This window comes from Temnothorax curvispinosus, unplaced genomic scaffold (genome assembly GCF_003070985.1).
Source record: "Temnothorax curvispinosus isolate PA1 unplaced genomic scaffold, ASM307098v1 QBEX01002370.1, whole genome shotgun sequence".
Lineage (NCBI taxonomy): Eukaryota > Metazoa > Arthropoda > Insecta > Hymenoptera > Formicidae > Temnothorax > Temnothorax curvispinosus.
In genome coordinates, this window is record NW_020212150.1 from 191,191 (window position 1) to 208,682 (window position 17,492).

Consider the following 17,492-nt stretch of genomic DNA (forward strand, 5'->3'; position numbering starts at 1 on the left):
CTACAGAATTTATATAGGAAATTTTTGTCTACGTCGCTTTGTTTAACCGGTATAGAGCAAAAACAAAAACGGTGGAAAAATTAAATCTCGAAAATGCCGGGGTTAAACCGTCTACCCCCCGGGATAAATCAGTTTCAGGTTTGATCGCCCATGAAATATTAGACATCTACACTGGATTCGTGTTCAGCATGCATTACTCTTTATAATCAGCATGCATTTATAATCACGTACCTCGAGATTTGGAGAGCAAATATTATTGCAGATATTACAAAATTCCCACACGCAGACAATTTCACTTTTCACTACAAAAACACGTTTGTCCTCGTAAAAATCATAACACAGCAGGTCACCTGCCGAAACTCCGTTGGTCACATGGGTACCATAAGCAGCGTTTACAATGTTAATAGCGAGTTCGTTTACAATATACAGGTTCCGAGATATTTGATTAGACGGATTTACCCCGTAGACGTTTTAGCCCCGGTCTCCCCTATCATACATTTTTGGAAATACAAAGACAAAGGACGATTCCGTCATGATAAAAAATTATGCATTTTTAGTTATTTGATTGAAGTTACGGCTTTTATTCGCTAAGTCGCTAGTCTGGCCGCAGCTTCGCGGACGCTAGTCCAACATTAGGTGCGTTATATCGTTAGCGGTCCCATTATCGCGGTTCTGACGCGTGTACGTACGCATCCGTGCAACGCAGCACGTCGCGGTGTACGTAGGCAACATCCCGTAGCGACGCATCCCCAGCTGAATTTAGGAGAACCTCCTTTCAAGCGAACGGTTGCACGACGTTCGGTCGACAATGTGCGATTCGTGTAGAACCAGACGAGAGATGCGGTATATAGGCGCGCCGCTCTCCCTTCGAGTATGGCCTTAAAAGAACAAAACTTTCCGGCAAGCGGATACTCGTGAGTAAACGGTGCCTGGTGTATGGTAATACACATTGTTACAATACATTGTTAATATGGCGCGGCCACGGCACCGCTTGGTCAATATATTTAGCGAAAAGCCGCCAGCAGCATATGTACATACAGTTTTTCTTAGAAAAGATACGCTAGCAAATTGTCGGCATCCTCATCGTTGTCATCCTCAACAGCATCCTCATCCTCACTATTTTTGTTAACGTCTAGTATTATTTCGCGGACGGAAAAAGAGAAAAGAGAAAAAGAAAGCGAGAGGCGGAGCGCGACCATTTAGACCATTCGGTACTATAGTTATTATTGTTACACTTGTTACTATCGCTAGTATGTGACTATACTAGTTCTACTACTAATAACTAATAATGCAATTATAGCCATCGCTCGGCGTGGCAGGCGGAAAGCGGAAGCGTCGAGCTCTTGCTAGTTTCGAGGGGAACTTTTGTCAACCAGAGTCTTTCGATAGTCGGTGACTTATTTTGATTTGTTCAAAATACGAATCGAGAATAGAGAGAGAGAGAGAGAGAGAGAGAGAGAGAGAGAGAGAGAGAGAGAAAGAGGGGGAGAATGCAGTTACAAAATGGGATCGCACATCCAATAGTGGAACCTTGTCATCGACCATCCCGAATACTTCTGTTGCATATTGCAGAAATTGCGATCTTTCTTGTATATTGTTTTCGCATCGCCCATAGCGATTAATATTAATTTTATTAACGTCATAATTATAGCTTAGATTTTCAATAGACTCCTGGATCTTTAACTTTTTGACAATTACCTCATGGCTCTTGGGGACCCTGCGATTTTTATACTTCCTTATAAATGCATCGCATATTGCGGAGTACTTAATTTTAGCGTACGCGTTCTCTGATACCGAACCACTTTTGTATCTACATAAAAGGGTGACAGGGTATAAGTTCGCTCTATTTAAAAAAGAAATCAGAGAAAAAACACGGGAAGCTTTCTGCAACGATAAACAAAACTGATTTCGCAACGGATTTGGAAGTTCCCCTCGTATGGAATATTCCTCGCGGCCTTTAGTTACTTAGACCGGATGAAAAAACGTCGGACTAGTCTCTAGGTGCTAGTCTCTACGCTGTTGATTTGTTAAAAGGAAATAAATGTTTATTTCTTAAAAGACTATTACATTTGATATTTTTATTTCACGTGTTCTCTTACCTCTTTATCTCTGCCGATTCTTTAAACGGATCATTCTCGCCAACGATGACACTCGAGTGCTGATGGATCGGTGGGAACCTTTTATTATCAACTTTCTCGTTCTTCTTCGTTAACATCTTGCTTCTTAAAAAGAAAAATAACAAGAACTGTAAATGTTTCTGTAACTATGTAATTTTTAATTCGAGTACTTCCAAGCAAGAATATTTCCAATCGTCGTATCGAATATTTCTGATGTCACGACCGTCCGAAAACAGCATCGTAAAGTCATCTTCACTCACGGGGCAATTATGAGCCAGGCAATAAAGCAATTATCGTTGGCCGATGAATGAATTGCACCTTCGATCTTCCGAAAGATCGCTCGGTGAAACCGAGATGAGGCAGAACAGCCCTGGCGATCGCACGAGGCAGATCGCGTGAGTGATTCTCGTGCAATAAAGTTGTCGACGCGGAACAAACATGCCCGGAGGTGTCGTATTCTTGGTCTGCATTCCCACTCTGAGCCACGAGCACGAACTTGTGTTCGGCGTGCCGCTGAAGTGCTCGAAGAAGAGCGAGAAGAGCAAGAATAAAATCGCGGCGCCGAAGGTGGACCTTCGTCTGAAGGAGGCGAAAACCCGCGCGCAATTACTCACGATCGAAAACGGTGGTCACGGTGACGACGATGACGACGACGACGTCGGTATTGACGTCGGCGTTGAACCTAGGAAACGTTCTCGCGGATACCCCTCGCGATCGAAAACGCCGGTTTTCGTGTCGATGGAAACGGTAACAGTATAGAGGATATTAAAAGATATAGATATTACACAGAATGAAGATACAAAACATAATTATAATACCTTGATGGAAATATTTTGCTGAAAGTACTATGAAATCAATGACAAGTAAAATAAAACTTCTTGAAAAATTACTTAATTATATCAAAATAAATCATAATTTTCCTTATAAAATGTAATATATAATACTGAAATATAAAGAAAGTTAAGTTACACTATTGAAAAGTAATAACAAATTTTTTGAGATATTAGAAATATCATAAAATTTACTGAATTTAATTAAAAACTGAGTTTTTACTGAAATATTGGTAGAATAATAATATAATGAAATGTGTGGGGTCAACTGAGAGAGAATTTTAAATACATTTCAGTAAAATTGTATTATATTTTTTATGAAATATTTTCATCAGGGTAAACCATCAAAATTATGAATTATGAATAAATAAAATATACCCTGGACCCTGGTGGAAAAATGTCTCAGAATTTTTCATCAGTCTCAATTCTTACAAAATTTCTCAGAATTTTTTTCATTAGGGATATGCTGATTTCAAGATTAATTTCTTTACTAATTTTTAGCTTCTAAAAAAATCAGGATCCTTTTCGGAAATATTTCTACAATTCAATTTCAGATCGAAATTCATACTTATCAAATTATGTATTTATGTGGTTTGTTCAACTTTCGCAGGTACTGGAAGAGCTTCTCAAAAAACTGAGAGTAGAGCATGTCGTGTGGTGCAAGGACAAGGAAGACATGTATTACGAGGTATAGTAAGAGTTGCGGATACATTTTTATCTATGTATATTTCCAAACGTCAATGCAAACTGGCTTTTTGGTGAAAGGTGATATTTCCGGTGCCCGCCGGAGAACCCTGCGAAAATTGCATACATTGCCTCACCGAGATGGGTATCGGCGTTAAAATGAACTCGATAGTAAGGTGATTTTTACGCTGAGCTAAAAGAAAAATCGCACGAGCGAGCTCCAATGCGCTCGGAGTCATGACTTTGGCTATTGATTTTTTATTTTTAGCGTAATCCCGACGCAATGTACGTATAGCGGTGTGAACGGTGCGGGATCGCTGGCTGTCAAGGACGACGTTGCTCGCAGGTTTTTCTAATTGACTTTTGCTAAATGAGATTTAAGAGCGGGAATACATTTGTGAGATATTATCTGACACGCGTGTTTCCTGCCAATCAGACGGAAAGAATCGGAGGACCGTAAGAACGCTTGGAACGATTTCGTGGGATCTATCAGATCGAAATTGACGGTGAAACAGGTGGTCGATGGCGTTCGCAGTGGCGGTGATCTTACTTTCGATTACATAAGTCTGGTATTAACCGCGGAGTAAGAAGCCAAACTACCCCTATTACCCTTATATACATTATCTCTATATAAAATAAGTAATCAAAACAGATTTCCGGTAAGTTCGTACGTGACCACGAGAGAACAGTCCTCTAATATTATTTTTAAAATTCCTCTTTGTCACTTATTTGGCGATTTATATTTTATCATGTTTTTCGGATTGAAGGCATTGTAGAATATCGAACATAAAACATATAGCGTTTTTCATTGGCAGAACTGGTGCGCACTCAGTGCACATTAAGGCCGTTGTACACTGATTTAATCTCTAATATTTAAAGTAAAATGCAAATATTTCGACTGATAAAATACCCAGTACATATTTTACCAAATAGTGCAATAAAGAATATTGAGCATTTCATGATTTAACCCGTTTATATTAAACATACACATTACGTTGATTTGTGTACAACGGCTTTAATGTGCACTGAGTGCGCACCAGTTCTGCCAAAGAAAAACGCTAATAGACTTTATGACGTTTTGCCGCAATAAGTAAGTTGTGTTAACAATAGTCAACTATGTGAAAATTACGATCTTACAGCTGCCTCGCTGCACTTGGTCTCGTCGAGAACAGTGCAACCAATGTCGTCGCAGCCATGCTGGTTTCTCCCCTCATGGTAAAATTTAATGCAACTTTGCTAGTCGTCAAACAATGTTCGCGCGTCACCTCACACTTTTGATCGTCTCGTTGATCAAAGGGACCTGTGATGTCTCTGACTTTCGGGACGATCATAGCCGACCGAGACCTGCAACTGGTCGGCCTGAAGAGCTTGATGCTCGGTATCTTCCTATCAATACTCTTCGGCTTCATATTTGGCCTCATCCTCGGTACAACCGAAATGCCATGGGGTTATAATGATTGGCCGACCGATGAAATGAAGGGCAGGTGGATATATCACAGAAAAATCAGACCAGACATGCTACTATTAATAATAACGCAGTAGATTGCATGCAGCTTTTAATTATATAAAATCGAATATAATTCTAACTTTTATCTAAAAGTGACAATTCCTGTAGAGGCAACTATAGATCGCTCTGGATGGGTGTTCTTTGGGCCCTTCCGTCTGGCACAGGTGTCGCAGTCGCTTTACTGCAAGGCAGCAATGGACCGTTAATTGGCGTCGCCATATCAGCTTCGTTACTACCGCCAGTCGTTAATTGCGTAAGAAAACAATATTCATATATATTGTAGTAAAAAGTAAAGCCTATATAATAATAATTAGACATATGTTGTTTAAAGATATCTGTTTTTCTCCCTTCTTTGTTCAGGCAGTCATCAATGGATTAGTGTAATTACATTGATCGAACTGAAAGCTCGATTTTATTTTTTCGCAGGGCTTATTTTGGGCTCTGGGATGCATATGGCTCATATATCGGCCTATAAAAATGCCCCATATCAAAGGCGAATCTTACACAAACTTTAATAGTTCCTATACATATATCTACAGTGATTACTTGCCCGTCGAGTTCTTCTGCAACGGCATTATCAGCGCGTGTCTGACGTTTATCAACGTAATGTGCATCTTTATTACGGCGATAATCGTCTTGAAGGTAATTAAAGTTAGCACGCGACATAGCTCGTTAATGGCCGAGAACAATCGCAAATTGCGGCTGTAATTTGCATCGTTCGTATTATTACGTCACTAACACGACATACACGTGGCGTCGTTAATTACAACTTCACCATCGGCTTACGCAAATTACATCGCGATACGACAAATTCGCCGATTGTGATAAATAATATGTGTAATCCGCTCTTATCGCACATACGTTATTTTTATTTTCATCGTAATCACTTGCTTGTGACCGCAGATTAAAGAAGTGGCCGCACCGTACACGTCAACACCGGAACTGCGTCGGTTTTGGGAGCACGACATCCGGCTGGTTCGCGATAAGAATATCTCTAGAGATAACAGTTCCTTGGATTCAAGGTAAAAAGATAACTGCAAGTGTAAACATTCAAAATTATGACATTACACTATATCTTATTCCTATGAGTCATAAAGTATAATAACGTAAAACAATGGCTGCATTCCGATATTCACTGTCAGTACTAAAAATCTATATTTTTCTATATTTTACGTCACGCATATTATAGATTTTCAGTACTGACAGCTGCTGACAGCCAATATCGGAATGCAGCCTATATATATTATGATATGTTATATATATTATAATTAATTTAAAAATGTAATGATTTCCCCCATTAAAATACTCATTCGAATTAGTTTCTACGATGGACTGAGTAAAACTAAACAACGAGCGTTGGAACGTACGCTAAACGAAGCAGTCAGAGAAGCGATAAATGACGAAACTTTCAGAAAAGTACAAAGACTTAGTTATGGGCAACATGGACCGGAAGAGGTATTAATATCACATCAATTTAAATATTTTGTAATAATATCTAATTATTATAAATAATTATTTTTTATAAATCTTGTAATATATAAATTAGTATATATTTATATTCTTTAATAGCCTCCTTTAACAGTTTTTTAAAACGATTATAGATTGGCTCTCGGTTTGGTCTTCATGGTCGCGGAACCGCGGGTAGAAGCAACATAAAAGATAATGGAAACGTCGAGGAAATGATAAGTGGAGATTTACGGTCGCACAAAAACTTAGCGAATTCTGGCAATACAAGCGACGACTTGGCCGCATTGGACCGTTTAATAACGTATCTTCTGAGCCCGCCAAGCAATCCCGGTGGTAACAATCTGGATTCGTGGAGACGCTCTCATCGAGCTAGTTCACGAGGCTATAGACAATTGCGTGGCACTGCTGCCGATATCGCGGAAACCGGTGGTGTTGGCACAACGCCTCTTTAAGCATAAGTTGACATTTAAAGCCAACATCGCATATGAAAATAGGAGTAGAAAAGCTGGTCTTGATTTGAATGTCATAGATGTAAGATAAAACTAATAAGGATGAGGCACATATATAGAAGTGATAAAATAACGTAATTTTTTCTAAAGATGTGATAGATTATTGATATCTGCATTTGTATCACAATTTACACAACGTAGCGAATATAAGAACTTTAAATAGAGATCTATAAATCACCTTAATCATCAGATGGCTCAGTGCCGAAGTACCTGTCGCCAAAATTGCCGATACCGGGCAGTACATAGAACTTCTCATTTATCTCGGGATCCAACGCGGAGGTAACGATTTTCACTCGCGGGAAAGCGTATGCAATCGAATGTACGCCGGATTCGGCCATCAGCAATGACGCCAGCAGCACATTTTCCTCAGCAACGTCGTGATCCAAGAGCACCCTAATTGCCATAATAGCAGCAGCACCAGTCGCAACAGTGGCATCCATCAATATTACTCTGTAGTCTTTAATGTCCTTTGGTAATCGGAGATAATATAACTAGATACAAGAAATTAAATGAATTATCATCCTGCGACCAAGAGTGTACTTGTGAAGAAAAAATTTTCAAGTACTTACTTCAGGCTCGCCAGTCTGCTGATTAGTCTGGATAAGAATTTTTCCTATGCGTATATCCTTGCACACGTCTCGAACAGCCTGCTCCATAGTCTCGCCGGCGCGCAATATCGACACGCCGCATATCTTGTCCGTTGCACCTCGCTTGCCACCGTACAACACCCCTTGCGGTGTTTCGACAGTTACATCCTTCATATAAAAATGATATATTATAACATACCTAGAAATTAGGCGCTTGGCCTACAACTCTTATCCATAAAAATTGCAATAATTATAATGAAATCAGTTTAAAAAAACTGGTAAAACGAGAAATCGACAAACAAACAAATAGCACTGAACAATGTTCCTGTACGTTTGTATATTTACCTCAAAAGGCAGTAGAGACAACGCATATTCGATGACTAGACGAATCAAGCGCTTAGAATAAAAAATAAATTCATCTCTATAGGTCTCCTTATTTCGTATAAACGTGTGAAGACCCTTTATCTGTGGCGTGTCCGGAAGTAAGTACAAAGACGAAGGCAACGGCTGACCGATATACGAGTGCGCCAATTTCTCCCTTAACTTGAAGCCTCTCTGAAAGTGGCACAGAGATCGTTAAAACCGGTAATAATTATCTAATAAAGTGCAAAATAAATGTTAGAAATTCACCAACTGAAGTTGAGTATGAACGTGTTGCACGATTAGTTCTATCGCCACTTCGTTTTCTCCTCCACGCGGCACAATGATATCCGCATGAACCATAAGAGGCGCTATGTAATAATAAAAAGCCGGCTGCACGTGCTTACTGTACTGTTTTAATACACCCTCCAAGTCTCTACCTCTTTGTGAAATATCCCTTCGTAAACGCCTGGCCAGTCTGACGTCCGCATCAGTATCGACGAAAACTTTCATGTCGCACAGCTTGATGAAACGTTTATCTATTTTGTTACTCTCTTTCGACATTTTTTCCAACCTTTAAAATTATCTTTTTTATCGATTTACCTTCAAGACGTCCGTATTGTAAAACGTAAGTATTCCCTCGAAGATAATGACATTGGCGCCGTACATGGTTTTCTTCCAAGCAAAGAAAAAAAAAGAACTTGTACAAATTAATTTCTTACATGATAAGTAAAAACCGCAGCCAATCAACTTACCGTTCTACTTTCTCTACGATGTGTTACAAAATTATAAATAGGAACTTCTACCATGCGTCCTTCCTTCAAACGCTGCAATGTAGTCTTGAGAAGTTCGAAATCGAAAGCGTCAGGGTGATCAAAGTTGTACTCGTTGTGTGCAGCCATCTCGTGCTGCTTCTCGTTTAATACCTATAAGACAAATATTCAGTAATGTCTACAGCCATATTATTTTCCATCATGCTAATGACAACTTTGTTAAACTGTAAAAGAAGATATTTCTAGTAAAATCTATTGATCAGAATATTTTGATCAGAATATTTACGCACTTTATAAAAGGAATCCATACTAAGAAGGGTCACCCACGGTACGTCCAGAGATTCTATAATTTTAGTTGCCACTGTTGTTTTCCCAGAAGCGCTGCCTCCACAGATACCTATCGCAAATATATTCCCCAGTAATAAAAGTTTACATTTATTTCATACAGAAAATTTAAATCAAGTATCGAGTTATAAATTAAAGAGCAATTTTAATTAAATTAATAATAAATATTACTAACCGATTACAAAAGGTTCTACTTGTTGACCAGCCGAATTATACCAAGGCGGTCTACCAGCTGTATAAATGGTTCGTGTTTTGCTCCTGAGAATAGATTCCGCGGACGTCTTCTTACTTGATTGTGACATGCTAGTAGTGCGCTGCCTGCGTGATCGTGGTGATTTTTGAGAACCTGTTATAATTATATTAATATACTTTTCTTTGTTATTTCTAAGTAATAATCAATACTTATTTTTATCCCTTATGCATATATCTTTTTTTTTTATTTTTTATGATATGTAAAAGGATTTAATTAATAAAAGGAATGGGAATAGGATTAAAGGTAAGAAGAGAACCTTCTATATATTTTGTATTGGCTGTCCTCTAGGAGTTCATTAAGGAACTTAAGGCATTGGATTGTTTGATTTTCCTTTTACAGGTACAGCTTCATGGGAGTATTGATTCTGTAAACAGTGCATCTATATAGGACTTAAATATAAGATGTATTAAACTATACTTAAATATAAGATGTATTAAACTATTATATTCATATACGTTACTTATAAAAGCATAAGCTCATATTTTATCTCGTTACAATTATTTCGTTCACTGATAAGATATTTTTATTCCCGATGCAATCTATATTAAGATAATTGATTGTCAATGGATAATTGACTTAAGCTGTTACAGACCATTTCCTTATCAGCTACGTATAAATAAACTGAATTATGCACTTGCACATATGTAAGAAATTTATCATCAGGTACTTCAATATAAGAGGATATCTACCAACAGGTTCTACTGACAGGTTTTGCTAGCAAATAAAATAAATCGCTGCCCACATGTGAAATTAAACCGAACTCTCTCTCGTGCATGTGATATAAAGTCGTTCTTCAGGAATATCAGGTTGAGAAGCCTCGCGAGAGAGCCCGCAATAAATGGGATTTACCTGTGGACGGTGGCCTTGGAGATTGCGGCGTGCCGACGTCGGAGTGCCTGTAATGCTCGACATCCTCGCACAACTCGTCGGCAAGAAAAATCTCGCGGTCGTCCAGGCACACGTCACCGTCTTCACTGAAAATTTCAACGAGCATACAACGGAATACTCATTGATTTCCGATAAACGTTGACAAGAAGAAAATATGCTGCAATAATTACGGAAAAGACTGTCCTCTCGCATACCTCTCGGAACTCGCCGAGCTCGGTGGCTCGAACGGGAGCTGCATCTTAGCTGCCATGGTTCCGTCGACTCCGCTGATCCCGAGCTCGTCGCGACACCGACCGACAACGTGCGTGTCGCTGACGGTCACTCGAGTCACCTACGATCTGCTATGTCGTACGTAAACGCCCTCGACATACGTACACGCTACACAGTGCACGTCGTCGTGGCGCACAGCAGCGAGCACTGTGACTGTACTGTGAACAGTGTCGCACGACTCGCACGCGGGGCGACGCGGGCCACGCGGTCAGTGTTCCCACGTTCCCAGTTCCCAAACCGTGGGAACCAATTCGATCATCCTAGCTCCTAGCTCCGTTTTCGCGCGCGTGCGTATGAACGATCACGTGACTGTCTCCATCTCCACAGTATCGTGCCTAGAAGCGCTCATTGGGGACCACACACATTTTTACATCTTTTATTACCGTTCATATATCGTTATTGAAGTTATTTCAGAATTAATAACATCTTATTATCTATTTTAACATATTACTGATGTCATTTCTCGTAATTATTAATTAAGCGATTTAAAGCGAAGTTTTCCATGCGCGCATCCACGTTGTTTAATAATTTCGTTTTCTGTCAGAATATATACTGATAAAGTTTCCTGAACACACAAAAATACTTGTAAATATCCTCAAATTCTTAAATGATAAAAATGTAATTTATATCTTTACATATCCGCAGTTGATTTATATTTTGTTACATCAAAAATGAGAGAAACTGCAGAAATATCGTACAAATAATTGGCACGATAAATAAATGTTTTAAGCAGTTAAATAACATTGTAAGTAGAAATGTTTCTAAAGTTTTCTTTAATCATCGTATATATAGTGTGTAATAAAATATATACGCGGCTGAGAGAGCCGAGCACTAAAATTTACGTATGTGTGTGGGATATTTTTGAGAATATTGGTCACGCGCATTCTCATCACAAGAAATCGCGCGCATGCGAGAATGTATATAAGTCCCTGTGATAAAATATATATGTCTGATTCATGCGAAACCTTGGGGTACGGCTACTCCAGCCCTACAAAATCGATCTTGAATTACGCATTCTTATATAATATTACGTTATTTTTATTTGCATTGTTAAGTTATACTATTGCCGGTCAAATCTCGATTTTGTACCTCAAAAAAGATGTTGTAAATTTAGAAATACTGAAAAGCAGTGTCGTTTTCCTTAGATCTCTTTTTTTTCAAGAACTGATGTCCAACTATATACATAGTTCTTGCGAGACTTTAGCTTTAGCGGCTAAGTTCTTTCATATAAGATTTCTTCCTTGTCTCTTTTATCTTCGATATTTGAGCAGGCGTCAGGCGTATACCATACCCCAGACGTGCGATGACAATAAATATGTATATCATGGAGCAGAGGCAGCGGCGAAGGGGGGACGGAGGAAGCTCCCGCCCACGTGGGCCAAGTTAGCTATCTTTGGTATGTATGTTTGCGAAAGAGCAGAGCGAGACCAACGCACAAGCACGCTTCGAATATCATATAGCTGCGTATTGCAACGAGGAAAGACAAATATATGTGCCAGAGTTTTCACGTCTGAACCGCAATTAAATATGTATGACTTTACTGTTCGACGGAACTGATAAGAAACATGGAAATCGAGTAACCAACGTCATAATCTACGCTTACGTCGATGTCATATATAATTATATGATATCAGCAACTAACGCGGCAATTAACGAGAATACAAGAAGGCACGCTCGTATGCACTGAAACTATATAAATACAATTTGTATTAAATAAAATTATGAAATTTGATTAATTAATATCCATTTCTACATCAATGCAGATTAACTTTTAATCGCGGTTTAACTTATTTTTTATCTTTTTCTAGTTCTATAAGAATATTAGAACTAGAAACTGCATTGATAAAACCATTAGATTAAAGTTATTAATTTACATTGATAGAAATGGGAATATAAATGCGCGTGTTTTGTATACACGGAATAAATTAATACACGAAATTGAACACGTATCTCGAAGCGTAAAAAACGCATATCTGATATGCTGTGCATAAATCCATGCGTTAAAATAAAATATTAATCCTGTATGTAGGTACCTATAATATAATCGCGGAATAATCACTATTTAATTTACGATATAGCAAGAAGCAATTTGATATGTATTGGAAATTCGAGAATGAGATTCTCATTACATCATACCGATACGGATACCTATAAAGCATACACAAAAGCAACATATAAATTTAATCTTCATCGAAAACAAAATATGTCGTATATCAGTATTTCCCGAATTATTTTTTATATTATTAACATAATGCCTACGTAACATCTAAAAAAAGCCCGCTTTTGATGTTTAATATTTGAAATATAAATAAATGTTCACGCAAATTTATAAATCCTGAAAATATGATTTATCATAGACAGAAACGTGAGTCTTACAGTATAAAATTTAAGCCGAAAATATCCTAGGTAGACCCTAATGAGAAAATATTATTTTTTACCAAATACATGGCAACGTCACATAATATAATTTTTTGTTATCGGACATCAAAATAATAGCTATTCCAAAAGCACCTTTTTTACGTAGAAAATACAAACAATGTTAATCATTATAAATTTAATTGATTTCTTCAAACTGTATTTTTGCAAACGGTCCTACAAAAATAAAAAGTATATAGTTTTAAACTGAATTAGATTAAATGCATTTCAATTTTAATTTATTTACCAACAATACAGTGATATAAAAACGCATAATATTAATATAATATTATTTACGCTGATTTTTATAAGCTTTTAAACGACAAAAAACAGTATACAAAATTGTCTAGTTGCAATACACACAATGTATAACGTTTATTTTCTTTTTGTACAGAAATCAAAATCAAAATCTTTAAAACCTGCATTGTTAGGTTTTTAATTTTTAAAACAATAGCACAGGAACAAAAATTGCAAACAAAATACCTATATATAAATTTCCAATATTTCTGACAAAATATATAAATCTCTCTCTTTCTCTCTTCCATGATCCTCTCATTACTTATTATTTCCATAGATGACACGTTAAACATAGTTAACATTGTATGTACATACGTAGATGTAGATTACGCGTGAACGCCCAACCTTTCCCCTCGCTGACGCGCACAATCGGCGTAGATAAGTGATCCCTCGCGATAGCGAGGATCCCGTCGAATAAAGAATACCATTACATATATACTGCAGTTTCAGACCGCCGACTAGAGATCCTTGAATTAGAGTCTGACCATAAGGCGATTTTCTGCAAAATTCTGCAAGAGAGAAAGATACTTATATATATGACTGACTGACTTATAATTTTAAGACGTTTTATACTTTAAAAATCTTTGTTTTTAAATAACGCGCAATACCGTCTTGTGTCTCAATTTAAGGCTGCATTCGGAGAGCGTGCTATTAGCGCTATTGTATCATTCTATCTTTATCGCTCATTAAATGTAAAACAAGGATAGAATAAGCAAATAGCGCTAATAGCGCGCTCCCCGAATGCAGCTTAAGTCTTACAAACGTTGACTCTTTGTACACACGTTTAAGAGACATTTGAGACATAAGGCAGTGTATTGTGCGTCACCAAAGACAATGCCTTAAACATCGTCTTAAAATTATAAATCAGCTTCTGTTCAGGCCTAATTCGAGGGTCTCTACCGCCGACGGCCGACGGCGCCGACCGACGCCGCGGCGAGTCGCACTCTCATTCAGCCGGTAACACCGGATCGTCGCTCGATCTCCACGTTGTCGGTCGGCCGAGCTCCGAAGTCCGAAGTATAGCGAACGCCGTGTAGAGAGAAAGAAAGGGAGCGAGCGAGAAAGAGAGACAAAGAGAGAAAAAAAGAGAAAGAGAAGGAGAAATCGAGCGAGCGTGCCGAGTGCCGAGCCGAAAGTCACCCCGCGTCTAGCGTCTACCCCCGATGGCTTCTGCGTCGTGTTGACGTCCGCCGACTGACTCCGCCGCCCGCGCCGCCGTCCGCGTCGCGTGACGTCGCGCCGTCTTTTAATAGTCCGCCGCCTCACCGCGAACCGCGACCGGTTCGCCCGTATGATACGGCACGATACGTCCGCGGCGTCCACACACGTATATACTTGTACGTCGCAGCTCGTCGGGAGAGTCGGGAGACGCGCCCTCGTTCGACCTTGAGCGACTATAACCGGTGCGTAACGTTCGATGTATACGGAGCATCGTCGCTGCCGCTGACTGCTGATCGCGACAACCAAACCAGCCGCTCCGACCGCGAGCCACCGCAGCTCCAACCGCCGCAACCAAGCTCGTGCCCCCGTGCTCCTTTTACTCTGTTTACTTCCTCCGCTCCGCCGCGGCGCCTACTCCTCGACGCGGGCCAGCCTCGGCGACGAAATGGCGAAGAAAACCTACGATCTCCTGTTCAAGCTGCTCCTCATCGGTGACTCCGGCGTCGGCAAGACCTGCATACTCTTCCGTTTCTCGGACGATGCCTTTTCCACCACGTTCATTTCCACGATAGGTGAGAAAACAAGAGAGAGAGAGAGAGAGAGAGCGAGGGAAAAAGTGGGAATACGAGAATACGAGATCGAAGAGGCCGGCAAAGTCGCGGAGGCTTCTCTCGTCGACGACGCGAGCCTGACTCGCGTTTTCCTTGCCCGGCGATTAGGTTAGAATGCGACACCTCGATTGTGCGAATTACGGACGGCCGTCGCGCCTCGTTCCATAAAATCCGACCCAATCGACGGCAATCGAGCCGATCGCCGAGCCTGCCTCGTTTCCGTGTGCGAGAGTCACACAGTCACACACGTGCGTGCATGTCGTACATACGCACGGCGATCAGGATGTAATTACCAGCGTGTTTTTTCTTTGAGAGCAAAAAGCAATCGGTGCGCTTTGTTTTCGCGAGGTTTTAGCGGGGTCACACATCCGTTCGGAGCATAAATATCATCGTTGCATAAGTTGCAAAAAGGATGTAACTAACTTTATAAATAATATACAAGTTGTTCTCGTTCTCTATATATATATATCTACACAAAAGATGATTTTGTGGGAATAAAAAGTAAAAACTATAAACTTTCCATTAATGTGTCGAATTTTTGATAATAATTATGCATAAAATATATGTAGTTTCTAGATATTTTAAAATATTTTATCTTTTTGTTTAATGGAATATAAGAGTAAAACTGTGTTTTTGTTCTCTCTTAGGTATCGATTTTAAAATCAAGACAGTGGAATTAAGAGGAAAGAAAATCAAACTACAGATATGGTGAGTCGTCAGGTGTATGTTTCAACTTATCTGTGTTATTTATGCGCTTCTTTATCTGCAGGGACACAGCTGGGCAAGAGAGATTCCACACTATTACCACGTCATATTACAGAGGGGCTATGGGGATTATGCTTGTGTACGATATCACTAATGAAAAGACGTTTGAAAATATTGTCAAGTGGTTGAGGAATATCGATGAAGTAAGTATAGTTTAACTCCATATATTCACAAATTTATTTGTACATTTATTAAAACAAACATGTAACAATAATTTCCATAAATATTTCTTATAGCATGCAAATGAAGATGTGGAGAAAATGATATTAGGAAATAAGAGTGATATGGAAGAAAAACGCGTTGTCAGTACAGAAAAGGGAGAAGCGGTAAATATTTTATACATAACTTTTAGTGTATTACGGGCAACGCGATAAAACCTTTTTGTCCCTTCAAGCATGGTTTCTTCAAACAAAATCTTTTTCTTGCTTATAGATAGCGAGAGAACATGGCATTAGATTTATGGAAACGTCGGCGAAGGCGAATATTAATATCGATCGAGCATTTAGCGAACTAGCGGAAGCAATATTGGACAAGACTCACGGCAAGGAACCACAAGACGCGCCCGACAGAGTGACGGTCGATCGAAGGGTAGAGAGAAGTTCGAATCGGTGCTGCTAATTTTATATATTATTTATTTTAATGGCGCATAACGAACTATATATCAGCTCGTGCCACTTGGGATAGATCCCTCGATATAGATTTAGAGCGTAACTTAAAAAGCATAATAACAGAAACACTTCACGACACTGCCTGATCAGGTATAATCCAATCTCACCTTTGATCTGATAAAAATACAATTTTTTTTATGCTGCAATCGAAACATATATTGCTAACAAAAAATTGTTAGCTGATCCAATAATTTAAAAAGTTAGGTTTTTTAATTATACCTATATAAATGTCAATAGGTATAAAATTACGCGCGCAGTTTTATGGATATATGTAACTGTACCTATAACTGTACGTGTGATATATAAACAAAATTTCTTTACGGAAGTTTGTGTGGATGGTAAGAGAAACACAGATTTCACTGGTGAAATCCTTCATGCTTCATGTAAAACATTGCATCGTTGCACGGACAAAAAAGTTGTTTGTTACGAGGCTGCAATTTGTTACCAAGTTGAGTGGTGTGAGTATGAGTGTGTCGGCTTTTCAATCTTGATAATCTTTTTGGACATTGGACGCTTTCCTACGTGAATAATCGCACCACACATGCTTATTTGTATATTAAGTTAGGGAGAATTTAAAACCAAAAGCTTCTACCGTTTTGTGTACGGCCGATTTACTATAAATATAAATATTCGCAATTTCGAATTTGTCGTTTTTATTTGTTACACACACTGATACACATGCGCGCGCGCACATATATATACCCTACGTAGAATGAATCTACAGCTTTTGTAGACGCAAAATTGCAGACAAGTAAATAAAAAATAAATTATATGTAGACATTTTTTTATGTGAGCATTAAAGGCAGAAATATGTACTATGTATATGATTTAAAATAGATTTTCTAATTTTTTAAAAAATGCTATTAAAGTAGAAAGTATTGGTAATGATTATTCCATCTAATTATTTTTTTTAAGTCGCATCAAATATGACGTTATATATAGAATTGTCATGGTAGGTAACATTACATGGAAATTGTCTTATCAT

At 38.7% G+C, this 17,492-nt stretch overlaps 3 protein-coding genes across 6 annotated transcripts; 2 read left to right on the forward strand and 1 right to left on the reverse strand.

Moving 5' to 3' along the window:
- Positions 1–15: 15 nt before the first annotated feature.
- LOC112451556 lies at positions 16–7,278 on the forward strand. The gene is made up of 12 exons (XM_025011203.1): positions 16–2,864; positions 3,558–3,635; positions 3,713–3,807; positions 3,900–3,977; positions 4,068–4,214; positions 4,771–4,846; positions 4,928–5,115; positions 5,247–5,391; positions 5,565–5,780; positions 6,042–6,160; positions 6,458–6,593; positions 6,740–7,278. Exons 1-12 carry the CDS (start codon positions 2,556–2,558, stop codon positions 7,055–7,057), a joined length of 1,905 nt encoding a protein of 634 aa, XP_024866971.1. The 5' UTR covers positions 16–2,555; the 3' UTR covers positions 7,058–7,278.
- On the reverse strand, positions 6,085–14,203 carry LOC112451557 (uridine-cytidine kinase-like 1). Of its 4 annotated transcripts, none has more exons than XM_025011204.1 (12): positions 14,085–14,203; positions 13,618–13,811; positions 10,491–10,925; positions 10,282–10,406; positions 9,355–9,525; positions 9,125–9,231; positions 8,817–8,987; positions 8,665–8,736; positions 8,332–8,583; positions 8,047–8,256; positions 7,684–7,869; positions 7,206–7,605 (listed from the first exon to the last, which is right to left on the reverse strand). In XM_025011204.1, exons 3-12 carry the CDS (start codon positions 10,568–10,570, stop codon positions 7,294–7,296), a joined length of 1,686 nt encoding a protein of 561 aa, XP_024866972.1. In that variant the 5' UTR covers positions 10,571–10,925; positions 13,618–13,811; positions 14,085–14,203; the 3' UTR covers positions 7,206–7,293. The 4 variants fall into 4 exon arrangements, with proteins under 4 accessions (XP_024866974.1, XP_024866972.1, XP_024866973.1 ...); XM_025011205.1 differs by having other exon boundaries at positions 10,491–10,934; XM_025011206.1 differs by lacking the exons at positions 13,618–13,811; positions 14,085–14,203 and adding an exon at positions 6,085–6,172 and having other exon boundaries at positions 7,293–7,605; positions 10,491–12,339.
- Positions 14,204–14,630: 427 nt separating this feature from the next.
- Positions 14,631–17,150, forward strand: LOC112451559 (ras-related protein Rab-10). Its single transcript, XM_025011211.1, has 5 exons — positions 14,631–15,035; positions 15,722–15,782; positions 15,844–15,982; positions 16,076–16,165; positions 16,272–17,150. The coding sequence occupies exons 1-5, from the start codon at positions 14,909–14,911 to the stop codon at positions 16,455–16,457; spliced, it is 603 nt and encodes a 200-aa protein (XP_024866979.1). The 5' UTR covers positions 14,631–14,908; the 3' UTR covers positions 16,458–17,150.
- The last annotated feature ends 342 nt before the right edge of the window (positions 17,151–17,492 follow it).

Coding starts and splice junctions, on each gene's coding strand:
- LOC112451556 (XM_025011203.1), top strand. CDS start 2,556: ATGCCCGGAGGTGTCGTATTCTTGGTCTGCATTCCCACTCTGAGCCAC. Junction 4,215..4,770: donor AGTCTGGTATTAACCGCGGA/GTAAGAAGCCAA, acceptor ACGATCTTACAG/CTGCCTCGCTGCACTTGGTC. Junction 6,161..6,457: donor AACAGTTCCTTGGATTCAAG/GTAAAAAGATAA, acceptor CATTCGAATTAG/TTTCTACGATGGACTGAGTA.
- LOC112451557 (XM_025011206.1), bottom strand. CDS start 10,570: ATGGCAGCTAAGATGCAGCTCCCGTTCGAGCCACCGAGCTCGGCGAGT. Junction 8,584..8,664: donor ACAATACGGACGTCTTGAAG/GTAAATCGATAA, acceptor CGTTTCATCAAG/CTGTGCGACATGAAAGTTTT. Junction 7,606..7,683: donor AGCAGACTGGCGAGCCTGAA/GTAAGTACTTGA, acceptor TCTTGTATCTAG/TTATATTATCTCCGATTACC.
- LOC112451559 (XM_025011211.1), top strand. CDS start 14,909: ATGGCGAAGAAAACCTACGATCTCCTGTTCAAGCTGCTCCTCATCGGT. Junction 15,783..15,843: donor AAAATCAAACTACAGATATG/GTGAGTCGTCAG, acceptor CTTTATCTGCAG/GGACACAGCTGGGCAAGAGA. Junction 15,983..16,075: donor GGTTGAGGAATATCGATGAA/GTAAGTATAGTT, acceptor TATTTCTTATAG/CATGCAAATGAAGATGTGGA.